The following is a 23,288-nucleotide window of genomic DNA, read 5'->3' on the forward strand; positions in this document are numbered from 1 at the left end:
GGGTTGTGTTAAACTTTGTTGTGAAGCCCTAACAAAATTTTTGGGCCGTGCTCGAAATTTTTTTCTTAAAAAGCCCCAGCAAGCCTTTTCTTACCTTTTTTTCTACTTTGGCTGAGTCAAACCAAGGCAGCCATTAAAGCAAATCTTGACTATTTTATTAGTTAAAGCAAGATTATAGCAATGGGCGTTGCAAAGAAAGAGAAAAGCCGAGTTAGTCGGCAAGGAAGCGACAAACCCGGCAACTTGAAGCTCAAGGGCGAGAACTTTTATCGCGACACCGCGAAAGTCAAGAAATTGAATATGTACAAAGAGGGTCGCGCCCAACGAAATGCGCAAGGTGAAATCACTAAAGCGGCTTCTTTCCAGTCGACCGAAGTCCCTAATGCTCGCATCGAGCCTAATCGTCGATGGTTTGGTAACACTCGTGTTATCGCGCAGCATACCTTGACACAATTTCGTGAAGCGTTGAATGCCACTCGAAAGAATCCCTATCAAGTGCTTTTGAGACAGAATAAGCTTCCTATGTCATTACTGGAAGAGCAGACGCATGTTGAAACGCCTAAATCTACAGTAGTTGAGACGGAGCCGTTTAGCAAGACCTTTGGACCCAAGGCCCAGCGCAAGCGGCCAAAAGTAAATGCCGGATCGTTGAATGATTTGGCCGATAAAACTGTTCAAGATTTTGAACAGTACGAGCAGAAGCTCGAGAATCAAGCGATGATGTCAGTGGCTACGCCTACTGATTGGATTCAAGAAGCTCGTGACGCCATTTTCTCGAAGGGTCAATCGAAGCGAATTTGGAATGAACTATACAAGGTTATCGATTCATCGGACATTGTCGTTCATGTTCTAGATGCCCGTGATCCGCTTGGAACTCGCTGTCAGTCTGTTGAACAATATATTAAGAAGGAGGCTCCGCACAAGCATCTGATTTTCATTTTGAACAAGTGTGATTTGGTTCCTACTTGGGTCGCAGTAAGTTTTCCTTTTTGCTTATCCAATATTTTTTTCTTTTTTTTTTCCCTTTTTTTTTCTTTTCTTCTCCGGGTGCACCATTTGCGTGCGCTTTCCACTGTTAGTCAAGAATCCCTTGAGGCACGTTTAACTACGCTGCTATTTACCCCATGAAGGGAAATCTGTTACAACTTTGGAAGATCGATAAACCGAGATTAAGTTCGAGGATCTAGTCATGCCTTGAGTTGAGCATTGGTTGGGCGAGCAGTGACTCTGTCACTTTCTTACGCCCCCATTATCGGCTGCTCTTAGTTAGCATATCTACATATTTTTTTATATTTCTGTTGCTTTGTTACTCGTAAGCTTATAAGATTTCATTTGCTAACGATTTATAAGGCTACTTGGGTAAAAAGATTGTCTAGAGACTACCCTACTCTGGCATTCCATGCGTCAATCAAGCATTCATTCGGAAAGGGAACGCTTATTCAACTCCTTCGCCAATTCTCAGTTCTCCACTCAGATCGCAAGCAGATATCTGTCGGTTTCATTGGGTATCCCAACACCGGTAAATCTTCTATCATCAATACCATCCGCCAGAAGAAGGTGTGCACTGTTGCTCCTATCCCTGGTGAGACAAAAGTTTGGCAATATATCACGCTGATGAAACGAATTTATCTGATTGATTGCCCTGGTGTTGTTCCACCAAGTACAAAAGATACAGAAACTGATATTCTTCTTCGCGGTGTTGTTCGAGTTGAGAATGTGTCCAATCCGGAACAGTATATTCCTGCTTTGCTAGAGCGCTGCAAAACTGCTCATCTTGAGAAAACTTATGAGATCTCAGGATGGACAACAGCGGCTGAGTTTTTGGAGATGCTGGCGCGCAAGGGAGGCCGTTTGTTGAAAGGTGGAGAGGCTGATGAAACTGGCGTTGCAAAGATGGTTCTCAATGATTTTATGCGGGGAAAAATCCCGTGGTTTGTCCCTCCTCCGTCAGACGAGGAGGATTCAGAAAGTAAGGCTTCGGACAATATAGCGCCGGCTACTACCGAGGTAATAGCATAGAATGTGAAGTCGGGGTGGATTTGTTATCAATGGTTCTGATGGTATTTGACATAAAGAATATGGTGTAAAATAATGGCGTTGGGTGCATTGGTATTATGCGAGTTCGGTCGAAATAATGATTGTTTATTTTTCCAAAATATCTCTAGGCGTAAGTTACTAGATTATATCTACATACAAAGAGAGAGACTCTGTGCAGTCTCAATAAAGATGAGTGGCCCACTATACTTTTAGCGAATCCGCTGAAACTATCTTGCGGTTCCGTTTGATAAGCTTAACCAGCTTTTTCTCCAGAGCCTCCGTCTCTTTCTTCGTAGCCTGCCATTCTTTCTCAATGTCTTCTAATGGGCGACTTGACACTTCTTCTGTGAGCATTTCCAAAACTTTGCTCTCAGCTTCTTCTAGCTCGGTCTTGGTAAACGAAGTACGGGGCGCACTTATTGAACCTGATATTGGTTGTTTGAAAAATGTGATGTTTGTACTGCTGAGTTCTTTAATGACGTTTCGAATCAATTCAAGCGGATCAATACGAGGCTTCTCGTCTTTCAGTAAGATAGTTGAAGCTTCTTCATTTGTTGAATCTGGTGCCGTTGCTGCATTAACTTCCTCTTGTGCTTCTAGAACCGCTTGAGCAGCTAAACCTTTTCTAGCAGCCTGCTTAGCTTTCTTCTTTTCTTTCTTACTGCGAGGATCTTGTGGAGCGGGCGGTGAAGAAGGTGAAGGAGAATGCGAGGATGATTCTCCTGTCGGAGCCAACGAGACTGCAGGACTTGATTGTCGACTGAATATGGGTGATTCAATATCACTTGATGCAAAGGTTTTCTCTGCGACGATAGAATGGGCACTCTCGTTCGCCGGAAACGCCTCTCTTACATCCTTCAAATCAGCGATTAATTTTTCATTCATTGAAAATGCTATTGTCTCGCCTACAAATGGATCCGCGGGAGCAGGAGAACCATGGTTTGACAAACTTTGCGATAATGGGGTTACCTCCCATTCAGGTTCGACATAATTGAGGTGTTCTTCAGAGCTTGCCCGAGTCTCAACATTAGACGAAGCCGGAAAGGCCGATATCTCAGCTTGCACATCCAACGAATTTTGGGAAACGATAGCGCCTGCTGCTGAAGATGTGGCAGGAGACGATAATCCAGGGGGCTGATGAGTAGCTGTTTTCAGCGAACCCATGGAAGATCCGATGAAATTAGGCCTCGAAGGCATTGAGGCTTCTTTGAGAGGAGAACTAGCTCGACCAAAATCACGCACGTATCCCGTCATTTTTCTCCATGAAGGGATCTGCTTTCCTCCAGAGGGTACAAGTGGATCATTAAATGATGAAGCTGCGCTTTCTCTTGAATCCATGCAAGATGGTGAGTTGGAAAGTGATCGGTCCAATTGCTGAAAAAAAGAAGCTGTAGTCAACGATATGTAAGTATTTTGTCTAGTAATACGATTTAAGATAACGGATAGACAATGTTCAATGTTCTGCAGCTTTGAGACTTGTGCAACAGAAGCAGAATACAGCTATTTCCAATATATTGATAATAGGGAAGTGTAATTGCATAACTAACAAAAGACTAACAAAGCAGTTACAAAATTTGCAGAGCCTGTCTTGAAAGACAAAAATACAAATACACAAGCCCAAGTCACATCGATTGTCTACCACATCCTGACGTTGTCATACGCACCTTGATGCTGAGCTAGAATGTTCGCGGTCGGTGTCAGATACGGGCTGCCTATAATTGAGGACTCTTTACCAGGAAGAGACCCTGCACGATCAGCTACATAACCCAATTGCATAGGACCGAAATCACTAGTAGATACCTTTCGATTGGCCACCCACCATCGACAATATTTCTTGCCCTTCACGCTGACCGTTACCAAAAAGACCCGGTGGTGGTGGTGTAGCCCCCGAACGTAAGCCCATAATCGTTCCACCTTGCATCATCTGCTGCTGCTCTAGCAGATGCTCAGACATCTTTGGCTTATCCAGAAAGCTGTAACGGGAAATCTGTCGGGCACCACTTTCCAAAATTTTTGTATCGGCTGCGTCGGCAGTGTGATCACTCTGGAGCTTCTCTGAAAATGCAAATAGAGGAGGCATTGATTGGGCTCCCGCCATATCTTCTTTTGCCAGCAGCTGTGAAGAGAATGAGAATTTCACAGAGGAAGACAAAGAAAGAAGTTTCAATGCACTTTCAAAAAGTTGTAAAGTAGCGTTAGGTTCCAATCTTTGGTCGCCAGCAGGGACAATGGGTGGCATTATTGAACGTTGATCATGATTGGTGGCACTTAGAGCAATTGCTGATTGTGAATCCGCGTGAACCGATGAGGCTGAGGCACGCACTTCGGCTGTGGAGGTTCCGTTGCTAGGATGTTGAGCAATGGAGGCTGGCTTTATTGGTGACGTGGTTGTAGATTGATTAGGACGCGAAAGTTTTGAGTTTTGTAAAGGTGGTGAGGCTTTTGTAGCCCATGAAGCAGTGGGAGGTAAAGCAGAGTATTCAACAGGTTCAGTATGGCCCTCTTCAACCGTTTTGGTGCCGCTTCTTGATGAGTTCGATCGTGGCATACTGGATTTGCCATCAATTTGTCTGGCAGCATGCTGGATAGTGGACAAATCCTGTCTGGTATAAGAATCGGCCTCCTCTCCAGGCTCGTGCAGAAACATGCAATTTGGGTTTGGACAAGCTTGATTGCGAAGATACGACGAGCAATACTTTGTTGTTCCGTATGCGGCCCTATGACAAATGTTAGTAAAATTGGAATAAAAAAAAATAACAGCCTATGTGCTTACCTCAGTACCTTACCGTCGTTCGAGGAACCGTCGACTGCAGCTATGCATTTGGCCGCATCCTCTTTCTTGTAGTAGGTGACATAGACACCAATGCCTCCATTCCCAACGCCACCGTTTCGACGATTCACAACAATTTTCTGGATTTTACCGTATTGTCCAAAAAATTGGTCACCACGGAGAGTATTATGAAGTTCTTCGTGTGGTATGTGCGGATTGAGTCCTATAACATAAACCAGATTTTTTTGAATTACACGCATTCCTGACAAATGTTTCCGAGAGGCTTGCTCAATCTCCTTGCGCTCCCTCTCCTTTTGCCGCTTTTCTTTTTCACGTCGAGTTTGTTTCTGATGATCCTGGCGCCATCTGTGTTAAAAAGTTAGTAAACTCCTTTATTTAGCACAACTAAGGCAACTCACTCTTCAGCGGTCACAACTTTATATTCGACAGATTCATCATCGTACGGTCTTCGGCATCCAGGGCAGCGCCCGTTAAGCTGTGGATTCTGTCTGATATTGTTGTAGCAAAACTGGCAGACCTAGAGTGGCAATAGTATATTAGAATTACGTAGTTTCAATCCGATTCATTAGACGTCACCTACTTGATAACCACACGGGCATGGTTTAAATCCCTTGTCGGAGATGTCAAATTCCTCGACACATAGAGGACTAGATAATTGATCTGTAAGTTAGTTGATCAAATGGCAAAATTTCAGCACCAGGAAACTGCTTACCAAACTTCTTCCTCGTCGTCAGAAATAAATGAATCTTGAGCAAGTCGTGACATCGCCAACTTTTGAGCAAAAGTAATACGTGATGCTTTTGTTTCAAAGATTAAAATGAACAATAATCGAAAAATAAAGGCGGGCGAGATGGAAAGCTGGGTAACTTCACTCCTTCGAAAGCGCTAGCACTCCCTTGGTGAGTTACCCGGCCTATTACCATGGATCACATATATGTGATTGGTTGTGACTGTGTTGGAGAAATCATCAGAGTCGTGATTGGCCCGTTGCTTTGAGTCTGGGTTTATCGTGCCTGAAGAACTACAGTCTACCTCAATCATCGCTTCACTCTCACAACGGACTTACACAATACTTGTCGTGATGCTTCGGTCTCTTAGATTACGTCCGGTGTCGACTGTCGCCGGTCTGGCCAAGTCTGCTGTCCCACAGCGACGTTTTGCGGCCACATTCGTCGAAAACATCAAAGAGGCCCTGAAAGACGACGAGGGTCCTCTTTATCCTCCAAACCTGAAGGCGCTGCCTAGAGAAGGTAACAATTGTCGGATGTATGCTATTTGAATGCTGAATGCTTATTTTCAATTATAGATCCTAGTGAGTTGCAGAGACCTGTCGTCAACCCAGCTTCAGAATACACCGAGACCGTCGAGAGCCTCCACGAGTACGGCCGCTACATAATGGCTGCGCTGCCCAAATATATTCAGAAATTCTCTGTCTGGAAGGATGAGCTCACCCTTCACATTGCTCCTACCGCTGTCATCCCCGTCATCACTTTCTTGAAAGATCACACTGCTGCTCAGTACAAAGCAGTAATGGATGTCACAGCCGCGGACTACCCTTCACGTTCGCACAGATTTGATGTCGTTTACAACTTTCTTTCTACTCGTTACAGCTCGAGAATTCGCGTTAAAACTTACGCATCCGAGACTACACCTGTTCCGAGCATTTCTGCGTTGTATCAGGGTGCCAACTGGTATGAGCGTGAGACCTACGACATGTTCGGAGTATGTAGCTGCACAGCTTGGTATTTTTATTTTCGGCTTCAATTTCTAACCCTTATTTTTTGTCTTTGTAGGTGTTTTTCGTCAATCACCCCGATTTGCGACGAATAATGACAGATTATGGATTTGAGGGCCATCCCTTAAGAAAGGATTTCCCTCTTACTGGTTACACCGAGGTAAAAAGATTTTTTGGCATTGGCTTGCGAATTAACCCGCTGACATCTTTTATTTCCAGATCCGGTATGACGAAGAAAAGAAGCGTGTTGTTTATGAGCCTCTCGAGGTAAGATTGCTCTATTTCTTTAACAAAAACTGCATATACTGATCTCCAATCTAGATGACCCAAGCATTCAGAAATTTCTCTGTGGGTTCGACTGTCTGGGAACCTGTTGGCCCCGGCAAAGATGAGCGTCCGAATACCGTAAGTAGACAAAAGGTTGCGATATCTATATTAGTTCTGGATTTAACATATAATGTTATTAGTTTGTGCTACCCACGCCTGAGCCCGAGGAGACTCCTGAGGAAAAGAAATAAAGATTATATATTGATTGACAATCTGTGTTCAGTCATTTCGAGTGTTTAATTATAGAGTGATTTCTTAAATTTATTCCACCCTTAGATATGGCGTATGTCTTCGCCCATACTTTGTTCCTATTATAAATGGCTGCCTCTCGTAGTTTGTCGCAAGACGTTGCGGAACAATCACTTGTAGACTGTTCTGTTAGATTTTACCATCTATTTTGCTGTATCTCAAATATTTCCAGTTGTGTAAAATGGTTCATTGTATGCTGAATCTGCGCTAGTCCGTCAAAGATTGTGGAGTGCAGAGCAGGTGACAGGAGTGAATGACCCGGCTCGAAATCCCAGCGACAAGCGCCCAAGCCAACCAACCCAACCCCGCTCTCAATTCCAACCTCTGCTTGTACTCCGCTCAATAGTTTTGATATTTAAATGATTTACTGGTCTGGGCAGCTGATTTAGTGGTTATCATATTTCTCTTTTTGTTCGTCAGAAGCTGCTATGATCTGTTGAGTGTTGACCGTATAGTCATACACATTTCAGTAGTGCCTGACTGCTATGGCTTCTCTTCCTGATAAGAATCTCACCAACGTGTTCAATGTGGTATGCTTTGCCAGTAATGTGTGTGAAGAATTTAAGCTGATTTCGTCAAGGGCAAATATGAGCAAATTCGATATTGTGTATATGTGGATCCACTTTCTCGGCCCATCAATATACTAGTCGCGGAATGGGCTCTACGGCACAAGCATAAAACCTGTCTAGTGGCTTGCCATTCAAAGGAGTTATGGACTTTTTCTTTAAAAGAAGGCGTTAGTCCGTCAGTTCCTGATTCAGCCCATGGTCTGAAAGGTACGTGCTCTATCTGTATTGCTTATTCGTTGTTACTTACTCGCGACATGCAGAGATATCTACTGGATCGTTTCTTCCTTCAACTTTAGCAATGTCGGAAAACAGTTCTCCACAGTCATTCCCTGCTGCATATGTTCCACTGATGCTGGCAATATCAGGGTTGGTGACTCGCAGCCTTACAGCAGACTACGACTATATTCCGATAGGATCACTGCTCATTTCCCCTTCTCAAATTCTCGCTCACTTCAGTCTTCGACTTTTGTCTACAGGAACCTTGTTGCTCACTCCTCACTGTCAAAAAACTCAACTAATAAGACTGTCATCCGCTCCGGAACTGCCTGTGATTGACACCAGACTAGTTATCGCTCCTAGCGGCTCTCATGGCGCTTTTGTTTCGATTGCCGATAGCCCGCCAAGAGATTCTGCAACAATTATCTCAAACATATTCATGTCTTCTGGTTATCGTGTTCTTAACGACACAATGTGGTGCAACGTCATCGTAGATGGCAGTCCTGCCGCTTGTTGTTGGCCAATTGAGCTGTGCTTTTTCTTTCCTCCTTGGAAGCCATTGGATGATTCTCAAGACCTTGAGTGGTTTCGGGCAAGAGATTCATTAGATGATGTGGAAAAATTAATTATAGGCCTTTCTAGACCCCCAGGTGATATGTCACCCGTTGCGATGTCGACAGTGGGTTACAAAAGGGCGGCTGCAAACGTTTATCCTACTCCTCCTGATCCTCAAAATCATGCTCGTCAAGGTCCGGATGCATCATCTAGTTCTTGGAATGGTTTGTCTGGAGACCGTGGAGTGTACTCTTTAAATACTCAGTGGCATGCAGACGATGAGGAAGAGGAACCTGATTTAGTGACGAGTCGGGCTGACGAAGATGCATTACTGATCGGCGACGCTGAAGAAGTAACAGAGGCCGATTTCAATTTTTTTGACGACGATGGAAATTCGCCAAACGACAAGTTTTTTGGCGAAAGCAATCAAATGAATATGGATGATCCAGATTTCCTGACCAGAGATATCCACTCATTCAACATCGAACACATGACGGAGCTCACAAAGCTTACAGTTCAGGAAGGCCCTTACCAATATAACATGGGAAGTCAAGTTTCAGCGGATACTAACGCTCATAAGCCTATTATGACCCCGCCACTCTCTCCTCTTACTGTTTTACCTATCGGCGAATCAAAAGAAGTATTGAGTCGAAAGAGGAAGAGCGCATTTTCGGCGCTATCTTTTCACCCAAACCTGGAAAGCGCTCTCGATAACAAATATAATGTCGGTGGACGTTTCTATGTACCTGACGATGCAAGTGATGACTCTGAAAGTGATAATGACAATGCCAATAGTGAAAATGAGTACTCAGATTATCAAGATGGCAAAACTCCTCGATCAGATAAAGATGAAGACCGCCGTGAATTGAAGCGTACTGGGGATATTTTGGCCGAAGATCTGACCTCAGATGCATATGTATCTCGGCAACTGTGGTGGGCACTGTTAGTTAACACCAGACACACGAGAGACGACTATTTGCTGTCTTCTACTCAGTCATCTGCTTCAACTCTTACTCAATCTTTTCTTCAGTACTGTGCAGAAAGCTCATCGTCAGAAATAATCTCCATTTTGCAAACTTTGTGCGAATCAGTTGTCTGGGATAATTCAGTGCTGTGCCGTTTTTTGCCACCGCTGGAAACTGTTGGCGTGTGCGATCCTGATTTTGTCAATGTTTTAAAAGAAAATTTTGGGCCTATACAATCGATGACTTTGAAAGAATATGCTTTACTCTCGGACTCAAGCAGTCTTGCTATTGGATCCTATCAATCTTTTCACGATACTATTACAGATCAGTCATCGCAGCAGCAAACTTTGCAGAATTTTATGATTCAAGTAGATCTGTTTAATATGGGATCGATGACGCCTGATATTTCAACTCAGCCAACAATTGAGTCAGATGATCCGGTTATCAAGCCTGAACCCATCAATCCAGTGTTCTACGCGCCTCCCCCTCATTTTTCCTTTTTGAGAATGAATACCTTTTTGGAGACTCTCCCTCCGGCTTTAAGATTTTGGAATGTATTTGGATTCGAGCCTCAGAGTGGAAAAAAGGATATAATTAGTTTTATGGTTTATCCCGGTAGCCCCGGATTGACATCTGCGGCGTCAACTTTTCTTGAACGATTTAAGCCTGCGTATGAGGGTTCTAGTTTAGGGGCTTTTAATTTGGGTGAAGCCGGGTCGTATAAAAATGGTCTTGTTCCTATCAATTATAATGGACAGTCTGTCTCTGAAGCTCTGGATGAAATAAAGAGGAATCTCATATCATTAGGTATCATATCTTTTCCTTTTGTTACTGTGCTTTTTACATTGCAAGTGCTAATTGTTTTATAGGTCGTCTTTTATGCAATTTCTCAGATTCGTCAGTAAATATACTGCTATTACTGGCTACTCCTTTTACAGATGCTGCCTCGCTGTTACACTTATGTCAAAGCTTATATCAGCTTAAGCAGGAATATGCTGTATGCCTGGGCGAACCCGCTGAAATATGCTCTAGTCGTATTGTTGTTCAAATTATTCCTGTGAACTACTTTGCGTCAAAAGACTATCTGGCGATGCCATCACAGTTTAATCTAGTCAAGTTTGCCTTGACTTTGTACGATAAATTCACAATTACTAGGGGTGCTGCTGCTGGAGAGCATTTTCCTGCATACACGCTTGCTCGAAGTCTTCCGACTACGATTGAATATAAGCTAACAACAACACCATCGTCTTCCCTATTTTCAGAGAATTCTTATGTACATATAGCATATGCTCGTTCAAGGGACAGACGATTTGTGTCTGTTGCGTGGGCCGATCAATATGGAGAGCTGACTACAGTAAAAGTCATATTTTCGACGCGAAACGACGGCACAAGACCTCGATCACACGAGGATCTTTGTACGGAGATTTGGGAGCGGACAGTGGCAATTATCCCGGAACGTAAAACACATTGGAGACTTTGTTTTACAAAAGTCGGGGCTATGGATCAAGATGAGCTTAATGGTAATTAATCTACATTACTAAATGATCCTACTTTCGAACTTTGCTAATTGAATGTTTAATTTAGTGTGGTTAAATCTTGCCTCGCATACTAAGGAGAATGTTTCAGCTATTTTCCTTTGCGCCGAGACAAGTCCAAATTTGGCGGTTCTTGAAACTTCGGACTCGAGTGTAGCCAGTCAGCATTTCAACATTTATGCTCATCCGGAGTCATCGACTAACGTGCGCCCGCCAGAGTCTCCTCTGGACATCTATGGATCATCAGTGACACCTGGATTAAGTGGAGACCACGAAACCCCCTTTTCTGGAGCTACGCCGTCATCTACTCCGAGTCAAGGGTTCTCAGCCTCGTCAGGAAACGGTGCTTCAGCAAATAGCACTGCATCTGATCAAGATATGCTTTTAGTGGATTTGATGGACGAAACATTTGGTGTTATCGTAAATCATCGATCGCAGCTAGACCAATATGATACCGCAGGCCTGCGATTTAGTTTAGCTAGCGGATACCTTATTAAACCTGGGCCAAGTGGGATTTTAATGTCGGTGCTTGAAGTGTCTCTATTGAGCAGTCCCAAGCCTTGGAACAATGTTTTAGAGACTATCTTGATACAGTATAGAAACTTGGCGTGCTACGGAGCTTCAGCTGGGGTTTTTGATGGATGTAATGGAGTGTTGCCTTGGCATATTGCAGCAGTAGAAAAGATGCAAAGGGTTATATCTTATTTATTGTAAATCAAGGTGTTTTATGGGAGTTCATGTTTTTTTACTGGAGTTTTTTTTTGTTAGTTTGTTTTCAAAAAATTATTTGCACTTAATCTCGAATATTATAAATTTTTTTTTTCTTCGTATGCTCGTCATCAAAAGCTAAGCTAGTTATAAATTAACTTCTTGTACTTCTAATTAGATTCGCAATCTCGTGGCGGCTTTTTTGACTTAAAAGGAGATTTAAATGAATGCCAACGTTTTCCAAAACCAGCCACCGGAGGTAGATTGCACCCGCAATGTGAGAGGCACGGATTTGAAAACAGTGATGATTCAAGTCCGTTGAAATGTATACGGTTCTTGCAAATTTGATCTCCCCTCGATATCAGTAATTTTCGAACCCAACGCGATAACTTACGGTCTGATGCTGATTCCACATTAATCGCAAGTGATGCTGTTTCGTCGATAACTTCCAAACCTTTCCCAGGAGCGCAAAAAGAGTCTGTGATTATGGGAGTTGGTGATTCAGGTAATCGAGTCTCAACGCCATAGGAAGAAGTCGTGCAAAAACTGCGATCAGATTCGTACTGGCGTGATCCGTGTACGTAGTCAACAAAGTATCTGTGCATCTTGAGTTCCCCAGTCGAAGGGCGATGCTGGGGGTTCCACTGAAGACATATTTTTATCCAATCTGCAAGAGCGACAAGCTCAGCTCTATCTTCTTGACAGCTTTCTCCGATATCTCTACAGATCAGTTGAAAAATAGCGCACCCTGGTTCTTCTTCCGGTAGCATAATTCCCAGTCTACCCGAGAGCAAGACCGCATCAGTCCAGGCACCTCCGATTGAGCCTTTGTTGTCTGGAGAGCCGATAGTCGAGCATATTTTCGCTATTTGGTTTAGCTCGCATTTTCCAGGAAACATAGGCCTCAGCGTACAAATCTCATATGCTATTGTACCAAAAGCCCAGATATCAACTTCTAAGCCGTATTCATTTGCCTTCAATAGAATCTCAGGTGCACGATACCAACGTGTTGAAACATACAAAGTATATGGCGAACGGCAATTAACTTCACGGGCGAGCCCGAAATCTGAGATTTTGACAATTGGAACTTCACTAGAAGGCAGCCCTATAGGGGTCGATACCAACACATTTTCCGGCTTCATGTCACGATGGAGAAAGCCGAGTGAGTGGATATGGTGTATACCGTTTAATATTTGAGAGAGCATGCCACAGATGACAGTCGTCGAAAATCGCACGCCGGAGCGCACTGATGTATTGGTGTAAATTCATTTGAAGGCATTCCATAATAATGTGTAGCTGATTGTCGAATAAATTTAGAAATATTTCATATGCTTCGACAAGATTCTCATGAGGAGGTATTGATCGAAGAAACTTCACTTCTCGCACCTTCAAGTAGTGCGCTGGGTCACTTAACGATAGATTCATACTTTTGATAGCAACGACTGCATTTGGCTTAAGATAAGGCAGCTCAAGGATATTCTTACTCAAGGATATACCAGATGCCCGAATACGTGCACACGTTACTGTCCCGAACGTGCCATATCCCACGCTTTGGAGTAGCTCAAAGCGATCTGTTAACGCCAAAGGAACGCTCCCAGTCGTGAAAACTGCAGACATTTCACACTATTAAAGTAAAAACAAAAAAAACTGACAGAGAACAGAAAAGCACTGTGATGTACAGCCGGTGGCGTTGTGTATCCTCGATGCACCGCTAGCATATTTGTCGGCATACTCTGCAATAGGGGTTAAATTCATTGAATTAGTAGAACCAGAACTTCTCCTATATTTAGACCAGGAGAAACATTCCTCATGATTCCCTTTCTTTTTGTAGCAGTGTTTTAAGCAATAGAGAAAATTGGTAGAACATAATTAGTTAAACCAAGTTTCACAAGATCTTGGTCATGAACTACGATGTAAACCACTAAAAAGTCATAGACGAGATACGTTGTACCATTCATATATTCAAACCCATATTCTAACCCTTCTTCTTATTATAATACAGCTTCTTGATTAGAGGATTTCTTACTTTTTCTTTGTTCTTGCTCCTGTTGTGTTCAACATAGGCCATATCATCGCCACCAGCCAAACTAGATAGTGAACCAGTCGTTCGTTTGGCACGCTTTGAGGCAGATCCTTTAAAGTACCCACTATCTCTACCTACAAAATTGTCGGCATCATCACCTCTCTCTATACCAGCTGCATCTTCATTTTGAAGCAAGACGCTTTGCAATAGTTCTCGACGCTCGGCAACAGAAGCATACGCCAGATCTGGAAGTTTTTCCATTCCCTGGAGATGTGTGATCACTTTGAATGCGTACCCCTGATCCACTAAGAAAGCTTGGCGCTTAGTAGAATAATACATTTCCTGAGTGTCCTTAGACACCAAGCTGTAAAAAAAGGCATTGAATCCCTCGTCATTTCTTCTCTTTGCACGCAAAATGCGTCCCAATCTTTGAGCCTCTTGACGCCGCGAACCGTAATGCGAAGAAATTTGAATCAAGCAAGTAGCCTCCGGCAAATCAATAGAAGTATCGCCAACTTTTGACAAAAAGATAGTATTGACTTCAGGGTTCAGTTGGAAATTTTGCAGAATGTTCATTCTCTCAGCTTGAGGTGTTCCACCGTAAATGAAAAACTTCTTCAGCTTTTGTGCATATGCTTGTAAAGCGTACACGTTATCAGAAAATACAATGATCTTATCGCCTCGCTTCTCATGATAATTTATAAGAAACTGACACGCCTGAAACTTCTTCGGATTCATGATATACAATAATCTGCGTTTCCGAGGAGTTTCTTTTAAATACTCACTATAAAACTCAGTTGTCATGGGACACCAAACTTCAGCACACTGCACATTAGCAATATGACCTTTATTAGCCAGATCCATCCAATTGGCCTCATAAAGCTTTGGTCCGATCAAAAAGTTCAGATCGTCAATCTTGTCATCCTCACGCACAAGCGTTGCAGTCAGACCAAGTTTGGTATGCGCAGCAATGGTTGTAACTACACGTCTAAACATCGCAGCAGGAACAACGTGAACCTCATCTAAAATGACAAATCCCCATTCACGGGAGGTCAAGAAGTCCATCATCTTCTGCGAGTCGTAAGACCGGTTACGTGTGTTGGCAACCATCGAATATGTCGAAACAACTAGACCTGCATCGCCTCTAAATTTCTCCTTGTTCTCAGACGTAAAAACAGCAATATTTTCTGGCTGAATTGTGCACCACTGTAAAAACTGTTGTCTCCACTGCATAACGGACACAGAGGAAGTGCAAAGTACAATAACACTCTTTTTGATCGTACAAGCCGCAGTAATCCCTACCAATGTTTTGCCGGCTCCACAAGGAAGTACAATGATTCCTGATCTCGCGCGGCCATTACCGAACATTTTGCTCAAAGATTTTTCCTGATAAGGTCTAATTTGAGTGGATGGTTTCAGATCGATATCAAGATTTGCATTCTGAGCATCATTTCTGAAATCATATTCTTCTAAAACAGGGTAGTCAATTTCTTGGCAGCGCTTTTTCACTGTCTCAACGGAATTCGAAGACACTTCAAAAGAGTGAACTGCATCCATATCTTCGTCTTCTTCTTCCTCACGATTAAATCCGACGACAGATGCGAATAAATCTTCAACTGAAGATTTTTCAGCACCTTTCGCGTTAGCGGCATCAGTTCCGGTATTAGTGGCTGAAATTTTGCTAGTTCCCGGAATTGTAAGCTCTCCCATTGAAGGTGCCTTTTCTTTAACTAGACCTTCAACAATTGTAGTGCTGCTATTGAAATCTTCACTTTCAATTCGAAGGGGGCCTATTTCTGGATCTTTTAGCAGCATCTGCAGAGTGTCGGCCTGCGGGCTCTCGACAAAGTATCGGTTATGTTTCAATACTAGTTTCACTTTGCCATATGAAACCGTACAGCTTTCAATGAAATCCACAATATTTTTTGGAACTGCAACCTTGGACAATCGATTTAAAACTGAAATGATATCATTGGTCTCTAGACCAACGGAAACGGCTGCGTAAAGTGAATATGGCGTAAGCTTGTACTCATGAATAAATGAAGGGCGTGAGATTGGTTCGGCAATTGTAACCAAAAAGTCTTGAGCTTGCTCGGCTAATGGTGAGTAGCTCTCGAGGATGATGCGGCCGTCAATAGGATTGATCCATAGAGGCCGCGAAGCGTGATCTGGCTTCAGCGCAAGGTAAGAAAAGTCGGCACGGCCAAACACGCGAGATATTCCGTCAGTTGAAGCTACCGCCCCGCTATCAGGAGTTGTATCTCCAGCAGTTTTTGTACCCTTTGTCTTCGGTGGCGGTTTCACTCGCATCTGAAGCGCGGGTACTATCGTATATGATTGTTAGATTCAATTGTCTCCCATGCATATACAATCAAAAATTTAGTAACCTTTTGTCCTAGCACCATACTCTCCATCTTCGTCTTCATCGCCAGTTACAGCAGAATCGTCGCTATAGTAGTCGTCTGATAAATCGGCAACCTCATCGTCTTCATTTGGATCATAGATCAATCGAGTTCTTTTAGTCGCAGCTCGTGCTTTATGCAAGTCCAGTTAACAAATGAATCTCTCCATGGATATATATACAAAGCCAAATAGCTTACCAGGACGTGGACCCGAAGCCGACGAAGACATAGTCCTACAGCAGACTAGAGATAAAGAGCGGAGCCAGGAAGAGAGCTGACAAAACGCCGACTCCCAGCCTTACTTACTAATTCCACGCTATCACGTGATTTTATTATACAGTATTAGTAACTGTCGACTCCTTTTACGCCCACCAGTAATTACCCGCAATATAGACCAGACAACGAGGACAAAGCAATAGGTGTTGGATATAGTGCATAACTATTAATTAATCTCCTGTGGTCTCCGTGGCCGTAGATCCAAACCCTTCCTGGAGTAAGACCACCACACAGGCGATCTCCACGAATTTAAAGTTAGCGAGTCTCGGCACCTCGGATGCCAAAGACAGGCTAATATCAGCACCTTCGGCAGCGTGCGTTGACCGACCAGATCAAGATTGGAGCAGAAATTTCGGGATAAGAAAGGGCGGAGAATAACGTGCTCGCCGGAAGCTTTTTGGATCCTACTCTCGGCGGACTTGATCAGACGACAATGTCGCTTTTCACGACGGCCTTCGAGCCTCCATCGCCGCGTCTTGCTCCTGCTGAAGATGATACGGCAGATAACTCTGCTAAGAATTCGCTTGCGTCAGGTCCAGCAGTGGCAGACAGTGCCGTGGATCTCAGCTCTGATGATGAAAATGACAAGGATTTGGCGGGTCTTATGCAGAATATTGGTCTCTATCCAAAAATTGGTACGTATACGCCTCTCAAATAATCTGAATATGATCTCCTTCTGCAATCTGCTGACTTCGCTGGATTTTGATCATCTAGACTTTACCTCTTATCTTCCTAATGAACTACTACCCAAGATCTTTCTGTATCTCGATGAAAGGTCGCTGATAAGCTGCATGCAAGTAAACAAGGCCTGGAACTCAGTCGCCAGCAGTAACACCGTATGGCGAAACATGTTTCGTCGCTATTGGCAAAGATGCGCTATTACCCGCAATATGCCTCCAAACACAAACTGGAGAATGGTAAATAAGACTCGGTATGAGTTGGAGCTGCGATGGAGGAAAGGAATGTGTACTACCAAAGTGTTGAAAGGACACTCAGATGGCGTTTACTGTGTACAGTTTGATGAGTAGGCATATTTTCTTATGTGAACTAGGTGCTGCATATAGCTAACAGCGAATCACTCCAGTGACAAGATAATCACAGGATCCCGCGACCGCACAATTCGCGTATGGGATATGAATACTCTAGAAACAATTCGTATATTGCAGAGAGAAATACCTCCACGAAATACTCCGGAAGACGAAATTAAGTCCTACTATGATATTTCGGGTCACCAAGGCTCTGTACTTTGTCTGCAATACGATTCGAAGATTCTAGTGACAGGATCAAGCGACCATTCTATTATAATATGGTCGATACCAGATTACAAACCAATTCATCTCTCCAGACATCATGTGGCAGAGGTTCTTGATGTCAGTTTTGACGATAAGTACATTACTACATGCTCAAAAGATGGAAATATATGCATTCTCGATCGCCGAGACCCGCAATTCGCTCTACTAAGAACTATTCCAGCTAGTCGTGGAACCGTTAACTCGCTTCATTTAAAGCGAGGAATCATTGCCAGTGCCGGAGTCGACAGCGTAGTCAGGATTTGGCACGCGGAAACGGGAAAGCGGATCATGAGTTTTCATGGTCATGATCGTGGCCTCGCTTGTGTACAAATATCATCCGACAAAAAATATGTCGTTAGTGGAGGAAATGATAATAAGATCAGAATCTGGGATTTGAAGGGAAAGAGGCCGCTAGCTATACTGGAGGGCCATGAATCCCTCGTGAGATCGCTGCATATAAATGGCAGAAAGAGTAAGTGCATCATTGGACTAGTGATATTGATTCGTCTTTCTAACTTTTTGATACATGTAGTCATCTCGGGGAGTTATGATCAAAGTATCAAAGTATGGGACTTTGATTTATCGGCTCCTTTACTGGACCTGAAAGGCTTCCACAGTAGCTGGGTTTTTGCTGCAAAAGCAGATTGCAAACGTATCGTGTCGACGTCCTACTCATCAGATGTTGTTTTATTTGATTTCACTGATGGACTCGACGCAACTTACCTACCGTATTTTCGCAGTCCTTGACTGAGCTAATACTCTTTTCGTTTTTATTTTGATGCTTGGCGTTCAGGATTTGTCATTTGTTCGGTTGCCAGAAGGCAGATAATATTGTTGTAAATATCATCTTCGTATTTCATTTTATAGTAGACGCCAAAACAGCTACACATCAGATGCTACTAAGCAAAACAATGCAGTATCGAAAGATAAATTACAATTCAAGAAACACAAGAACTAAAACTAAAGACTGAACAAGCAATCAAAAATCTGATGATTCTAACACGCTCTCATACACGCCATAACCTACACTCATCTTACCTAAACACCACCATAGTGCAAGCTCATCAAACTACCAATGAATGTCAAAATCAGTCTGCTTCGCACTTCGCAAATATCTTCCGGTACAAGCCAGATCAAAGCACCCAGCTTTCTGGCGATCGAAATAGCCAGTTTAGCGTTCAGGTATTTATCATCATCAGTTCGACCCGGAGTAACGAGGTCATAATCAACGTAGCCAGGCTTGAGACCATGGAGGACGTCAAGCAAGAAAACTCCAGAAGAAAGTGAAGAATCCTTGAGAGATCGCACTGTGGATGACTTACCACCCTTTTTAACTGTCTCCTGCGCCCATTTCAAGATATCCGCATCTGACAAGTCACGACCGCCCTTTGACAAGCTCTTGAGAGTGTCGACAATGTTGCGTCGCATAAGCTGCCACACCAGACCAAGGGTTAAAGTACGTTGACCGTCGGTAATATCGGCGCCCTGAATTCCAACCAAGGAAAACTTATTTTGCTTGCCAATCTCAACAGCGTAATTTGTGTTCTCAACAGCTTTGAAGCGAGAGATCTCAGCACCAGAAGCGGGCCGCTTATTGACGTGGCGCATATTCACCGAACCAGGAATCACCTTATCGAATGCCTGCAACAGGACAAAACCGTCTTTGACATCCTCAAACAAGTTGACGACAGGAGGCTCTACGTCAAGCGAGTTGAGCCATAGAGTAAAAACGCGAGCCTCACGCTCGCCTTCCGCGTCAAAGTCCTCGATTTCTGGCTTTTCCTCCTCAGTGAAGGGCTCAAGACCGGGGTGTGTGTTGAACAGATGAGCAACAAAAGCGAGATTAAGTTTGGGATTACCGGCAACCAATGAGGTAGGGGTCAGGTACTTTCGGCAGTCAATCTTGTCAGCATTGGAAAGAACTTGTTCAGCTCGCTGTAATACATCGCGGGTCTGCAGAGGTGCCAGAGAGCAGATATCAGGCTTGAGCTGATGAAGAAGAACAGTGTAGTTCTGACCATCTGATACGTCCTTCGAGAAATTGGTCACCCGTCGATCCCAATTTGCAGCCTTCAAGTGATAATTGAACCAACGCAGAAGAATTTGCTCTGGCGGAAGACGAAGGAATTGCTCAAGAGTCTCATCGTCCTCCAATAAGCGGTACAGCTCAGGATGTAGCTTGATGTCGATCTTTCCAAGCAAGCCGCGTCTGATGATTTGCCAAATCAAACCAAGAATGAGATGCTCGCGGCCGTCAATGATATCCTCGGCATGCACGTTGACGACAACGCAACCAATAGCCTTTGCCGAGTTGATAACAATATTAGCATTCTCAGTCATTGTAAAGTTATTCAGTCTCTTGCCAGCCTTAGACTTGTTGAGAACTCGCTCATCGATAGTATCAGGAACGGAGTCGTTGATGAGTTTTGAGAGCACCAAACCATCTTTACACTCGTCAAAGATCTGGAAAGTGTCGGTAGGGAAAGGAAGACGAGAACCAATGTCGACATCGCCTGCTAGAACAGAGTTGATGTGTCTAGTAAATTCTGTTCGCTCTTCGTCGTTGATGGTATGTGTGACTCCAGTAGTAGAGCCTTGCACAACAATCTTGGATTTGTTGTGGCCTATAGTCTTTGTTTCTCCAGATCGCAATTTTGAAATAAGCTGGCATAAAATGTTAGATCAATGGCATATAAGCAAATAATAATATACGCACCTCAACGTAGTCATCAAGCTCGACTCTTCCGCTAGCGTCGACGCCTACATCTTTGAGAGTTTCTCTGATCTGATCGTAGCTGGCATTTTCACCAGAATCTTGAACAGCCTTTACGATGGTCTGTTTGTCGACATATCCTCGGTCCTCGAGATCAATTTTTCTAAATTCAAAAGATTGTTAGCGGCCTGCACGGATATTATAACGATAAGCTACGTTCGAAGCACGTTCTTATGTGCGGCAAAGATCGAATAGTTTTCGGTCAATGCGGATCATAATCCATTCATATAGATACATACTGGAAGTTTGAGATAAGCTGGAAGATATCCTCCTGCTTGAGATCAGGGAATTTTCGCTAGAAATGAAAAGCCATTAGTACAAGGGTCGAATGACGTATATGCGCAGACAATAGCTCAATCGAATTCTGTCAGCAAAATTGAGTCACCAGTATCATCCGAGCATCTCAATAGGATCATGAAATCTCATATCTTAATGTCGTAGTAGACAGACAAGCTAGATTGAGAATCGAATAGTGCATAGGAGATTTAATTTTGTCGAAGATCGAAGAGTGGAGACTGCGCAAGCTACAATTTGCAAAGGAAGAGATCAATGCATACCTGAAGCTTGATTGCGTTCATTGCAGGACTACCGGTGTTACAAGACCGAGAACTGAGTAACAAGAAGAGAAGAGGTAGAGCGAGAAGCGTGAGCGAGAAGCGTAATTACATGAAATGAAGCCGCCGAGGATAGTAACCCAGATGTGATGTGTCAGGATTAGGGCATATACCCAGCCACTTAATAGAAGGTTAGGGTAATACGTAAGCTCGGCTGTTCAAAGATGACGTAGGCCCATTGTCGCTGTTCTGGTGTATACAGGTACAAAAGTTTGTAGTGCAAAGCATATACACTGTTGACGCGTAATATACTCAATATAATGCTTGTGGAGTAAGACTGATGTGGCAATCAGACTCGTGGATAGTCCTACTTTTAATGCTGACTATGTGTTCCCGGCTGCTTGAGCACTCGTCTTACACTTGATTCGCAACGGATAGAAGAAGCCATTTATCAAACGCGATATCCATGCATAACTACAAACGTGCCCGAGCGTCCAGTGACTGTTCTCTCATCGCCACCAGTAGCTGTTCTCTCCTCCTTCTGCTTCTGCAGCTGTATCTGTAATCTTTTCAGCAACGCCCTATTGTATCTAAACGAGTATCCAGTATTATCTGTAGTGTTCCAGGGAAGAAGCCATTCCCACACATATCTGCCCATCACCGACTTCCAGTTCTCCCAAGTACCGACATTCCAAAACCGTTCGCCAATCTCAGTCTCACAAATCGCCCGCAATGCCGGACGCTGAGGATCAATACCACCAATATTGATGAAATATATACGATAGTGTCTGCTGATATACTCGATCGTGGTTTGATTCCTAAAGACATAGAATGTATGCACTCCACTGAAGGCCACGAGCATAACCATGAAAATTCCGGATCTTAGAAACGTGTCAGCTCATTTGAACTATGGTCTCATATTTGAAAAAGGTCGACTTACAATGCATCAACAAGAACAAATTGCGCTACAACATGTTTTTGTTCTTGCGCGTATATAATAGTGTATGCGGTCAAGGTGGCAAACGTAAAGGTAGCAAACAATAGAGAGTATGCTACAAAAAGATAAAATGGCTTATAATTTCTTAGCCCAATAATTGACCCAAGCCAAGGACAATAATGATCCATTTTTAGTACGCATCTATCAACCTCTGAAGAGTGATGCGCGCGATCTGGGCGCAGAAGCTGGCATCTAGAGCACCATAGCGGATGTCCATCAGATTCGCATATGAATGCTTCTTGTATCGCGCTGCTACTTTTTTCTTGCCCAATAGTTGAGTTGCTAACCACCTTGGTTGATGAGTCCTCCACAGTAGCACTATTAGCATTCGTCGAATCCAGACCTGCTTCATTCTTGTGTGGTATAGAGGACTCAACTTCTGCAGCAATCCCTCTATTGTGGAGATCGGTCTCAAACTTCTCACCCCATTCTTTCTGCACGAATCCTGGGCCGATCACGTAGACAATCACACCGCACGTCAGTATTGATACCGCTAAGTATAGTGACACTACCATAAACGCTATACCTTGCTTCCGCCTCCTCCCATCATCAAGCTGAACCAAATGCCGATAGGCAAACAAGTAAGAGTACACATAAGTCACGTATCCAACGATACCTGCATCGATCAAAGGAACGCATCTGTAAATTCGATAGCGTAGTCGCCTCCGTAGTCGCCATTCGTCATCGGTAAGCGCACTACTACGGCGTGGAAGTATAGATCGTATATTCCATTTTCGCTCTTTCTTTTCCAAATAGGCGGCTGCAGGAGCATCATCGAAGGTAGCCTGCGCTTCGCCATCCTGGTAAGGAGCGCCAATAGGGGCTGCTGCCTGCATCCGTTGCTGATTGTGCTTCGCCGTCGCCAATTGATCTTCAGAGGAAGGTAGTGCAAATGAAGAAAGATCTGCAACTGGCACCATCATAGACTAATTCGGCTATCGAGGATTCATGCCGGTATACGGTAGGAATGTTGAAAGGCTTGCTATTATAGTGGAGAGCTAAAATGTTTAGTAGTCCCAGTTTCTGATTCACTGGATATCAGTATTCGCAGCCTAATATGAATATAAAGAAGTTCACTGTATATTATGTGAGACAAGACTGTACTGTCCGTCCCTGCAGGTTTGGTTTGTATAAAATATAGAATGATCAGATAGTAGATTAGAGAGACGACGGGAGTCGGCGAAGAACGGGTCTATTGTCGACGGTCAGCCCTGGTCTACCGTACACAACTGATACATTAACTAGCAGTACCGGCACAGATATTGCAGAAGAAATCAATAGAGA

The 23,288-nt window shown here is 43.6% G+C and overlaps 9 protein-coding genes across 9 annotated transcripts; 4 read left to right on the plus strand and 5 right to left on the minus strand.

Annotated features, from left to right (window-relative positions):
* Positions 1-77: 77 nt before the first annotated feature.
* On the plus strand, positions 78-2,208 carry V2V93DRAFT_363899 (NUC091 domain-containing protein). The gene is made up of 2 exons (XM_066908719.1): positions 78-975; positions 1,351-2,208. The coding sequence occupies exons 1-2, from the start codon at positions 181-183 to the stop codon at positions 2,017-2,019; spliced, it is 1,464 nt and encodes a 487-aa protein (XP_066767795.1). The 5' UTR covers positions 78-180; the 3' UTR covers positions 2,020-2,208.
* Positions 2,209-3,758: 1,550 nt separating this feature from the next.
* Positions 3,759-5,703, minus strand: V2V93DRAFT_112709 (uncharacterized protein). Its single transcript, XM_066906759.1, has 5 exons — positions 5,541-5,703; positions 5,409-5,475; positions 5,227-5,345; positions 4,811-5,173; positions 3,759-4,754 (listed from the first exon to the last, which is right to left on the minus strand). The coding sequence occupies exons 1-5, from the start codon at positions 5,591-5,593 to the stop codon at positions 3,827-3,829; spliced, it is 1,530 nt and encodes a 509-aa protein (XP_066767796.1). The 5' UTR covers positions 5,594-5,703; the 3' UTR covers positions 3,759-3,826.
* A 143-nt stretch (positions 5,704-5,846) lies between these two features.
* On the plus strand, positions 5,847-7,224 carry V2V93DRAFT_363906 (uncharacterized protein). Its single transcript, XM_066908720.1, has 6 exons — positions 5,847-6,078; positions 6,135-6,550; positions 6,622-6,723; positions 6,783-6,830; positions 6,885-6,968; positions 7,031-7,224. Exons 1-6 carry the CDS (start codon positions 5,910-5,912, stop codon positions 7,079-7,081), a joined length of 870 nt encoding a protein of 289 aa, XP_066767797.1. The 5' UTR covers positions 5,847-5,909; the 3' UTR covers positions 7,082-7,224.
* Positions 7,225-7,435: 211 nt separating this feature from the next.
* On the plus strand, positions 7,436-11,809 carry V2V93DRAFT_399110 (mediator complex subunit 13 C-terminal-domain-containing protein). Its single transcript, XM_066912558.1, has 5 exons — positions 7,436-7,669; positions 7,720-7,915; positions 7,969-10,251; positions 10,314-10,964; positions 11,029-11,809. The coding sequence occupies exons 1-5, from the start codon at positions 7,625-7,627 to the stop codon at positions 11,691-11,693; spliced, it is 3,840 nt and encodes a 1,279-aa protein (XP_066767798.1). The 5' UTR covers positions 7,436-7,624; the 3' UTR covers positions 11,694-11,809.
* V2V93DRAFT_363915 (kinase-like domain-containing protein) lies at positions 11,781-13,523 on the minus strand (the record flags this gene model as incomplete). The annotated part of the gene is made up of 2 exons (XM_066908721.1): positions 13,005-13,523; positions 11,781-12,938 (listed from the first exon to the last, which is right to left on the minus strand). Coding segments are annotated over exons 1-2 (1,109 nt in total), but the record flags the coding sequence as incomplete, so codon positions are not given.
* On the minus strand, positions 13,278-16,581 carry V2V93DRAFT_113104 (P-loop containing nucleoside triphosphate hydrolase protein). Its single transcript, XM_066906760.1, has 3 exons — positions 16,311-16,581; positions 16,098-16,244; positions 13,278-16,034 (listed from the first exon to the last, which is right to left on the minus strand). Exons 1-3 carry the CDS (start codon positions 16,339-16,341, stop codon positions 13,663-13,665), a joined length of 2,550 nt encoding a protein of 849 aa, XP_066767800.1. The 5' UTR covers positions 16,342-16,581; the 3' UTR covers positions 13,278-13,662.
* Positions 16,495-18,656, plus strand: V2V93DRAFT_363919 (WD40-repeat-containing domain protein). Its single transcript, XM_066908722.1, has 4 exons — positions 16,495-17,023; positions 17,103-17,412; positions 17,473-18,152; positions 18,213-18,656. The coding sequence occupies exons 1-4, from the start codon at positions 16,822-16,824 to the stop codon at positions 18,425-18,427; spliced, it is 1,407 nt and encodes a 468-aa protein (XP_066767801.1). The 5' UTR covers positions 16,495-16,821; the 3' UTR covers positions 18,428-18,656.
* On the minus strand, positions 18,461-21,099 carry V2V93DRAFT_363921 (calponin homology domain-containing protein). Its single transcript, XM_066908723.1, has 4 exons — positions 21,011-21,099; positions 20,693-20,748; positions 20,397-20,556; positions 18,461-20,344 (listed from the first exon to the last, which is right to left on the minus strand). The coding sequence occupies exons 1-4, from the start codon at positions 21,029-21,031 to the stop codon at positions 18,719-18,721; spliced, it is 1,863 nt and encodes a 620-aa protein (XP_066767802.1). The 5' UTR covers positions 21,032-21,099; the 3' UTR covers positions 18,461-18,718.
* Positions 21,100-21,458: 359 nt separating this feature from the next.
* On the minus strand, positions 21,459-22,840 carry V2V93DRAFT_321030 (DHHC palmitoyltransferase-domain-containing protein; the record flags this gene model as incomplete). Its single annotated transcript, XM_066907346.1, has 2 exons — positions 21,459-21,888; positions 21,948-22,840. 2 exons carry the CDS (start codon positions 22,838-22,840, stop codon positions 21,459-21,461), a joined length of 1,323 nt encoding a protein of 440 aa, XP_066767803.1.
* Between the last annotated feature and the right edge of the window lie 448 nt (positions 22,841-23,288).

Source organism: Kockiozyma suomiensis (assembly GCF_038497685.1).
Source record: "Kockiozyma suomiensis strain NRRL Y-17356 unplaced genomic scaffold V2V93scaffold_2, whole genome shotgun sequence".
Taxonomy (NCBI): Eukaryota; Fungi; Ascomycota; class Lipomycetes; order Lipomycetales; family Lipomycetaceae; genus Kockiozyma; species Kockiozyma suomiensis.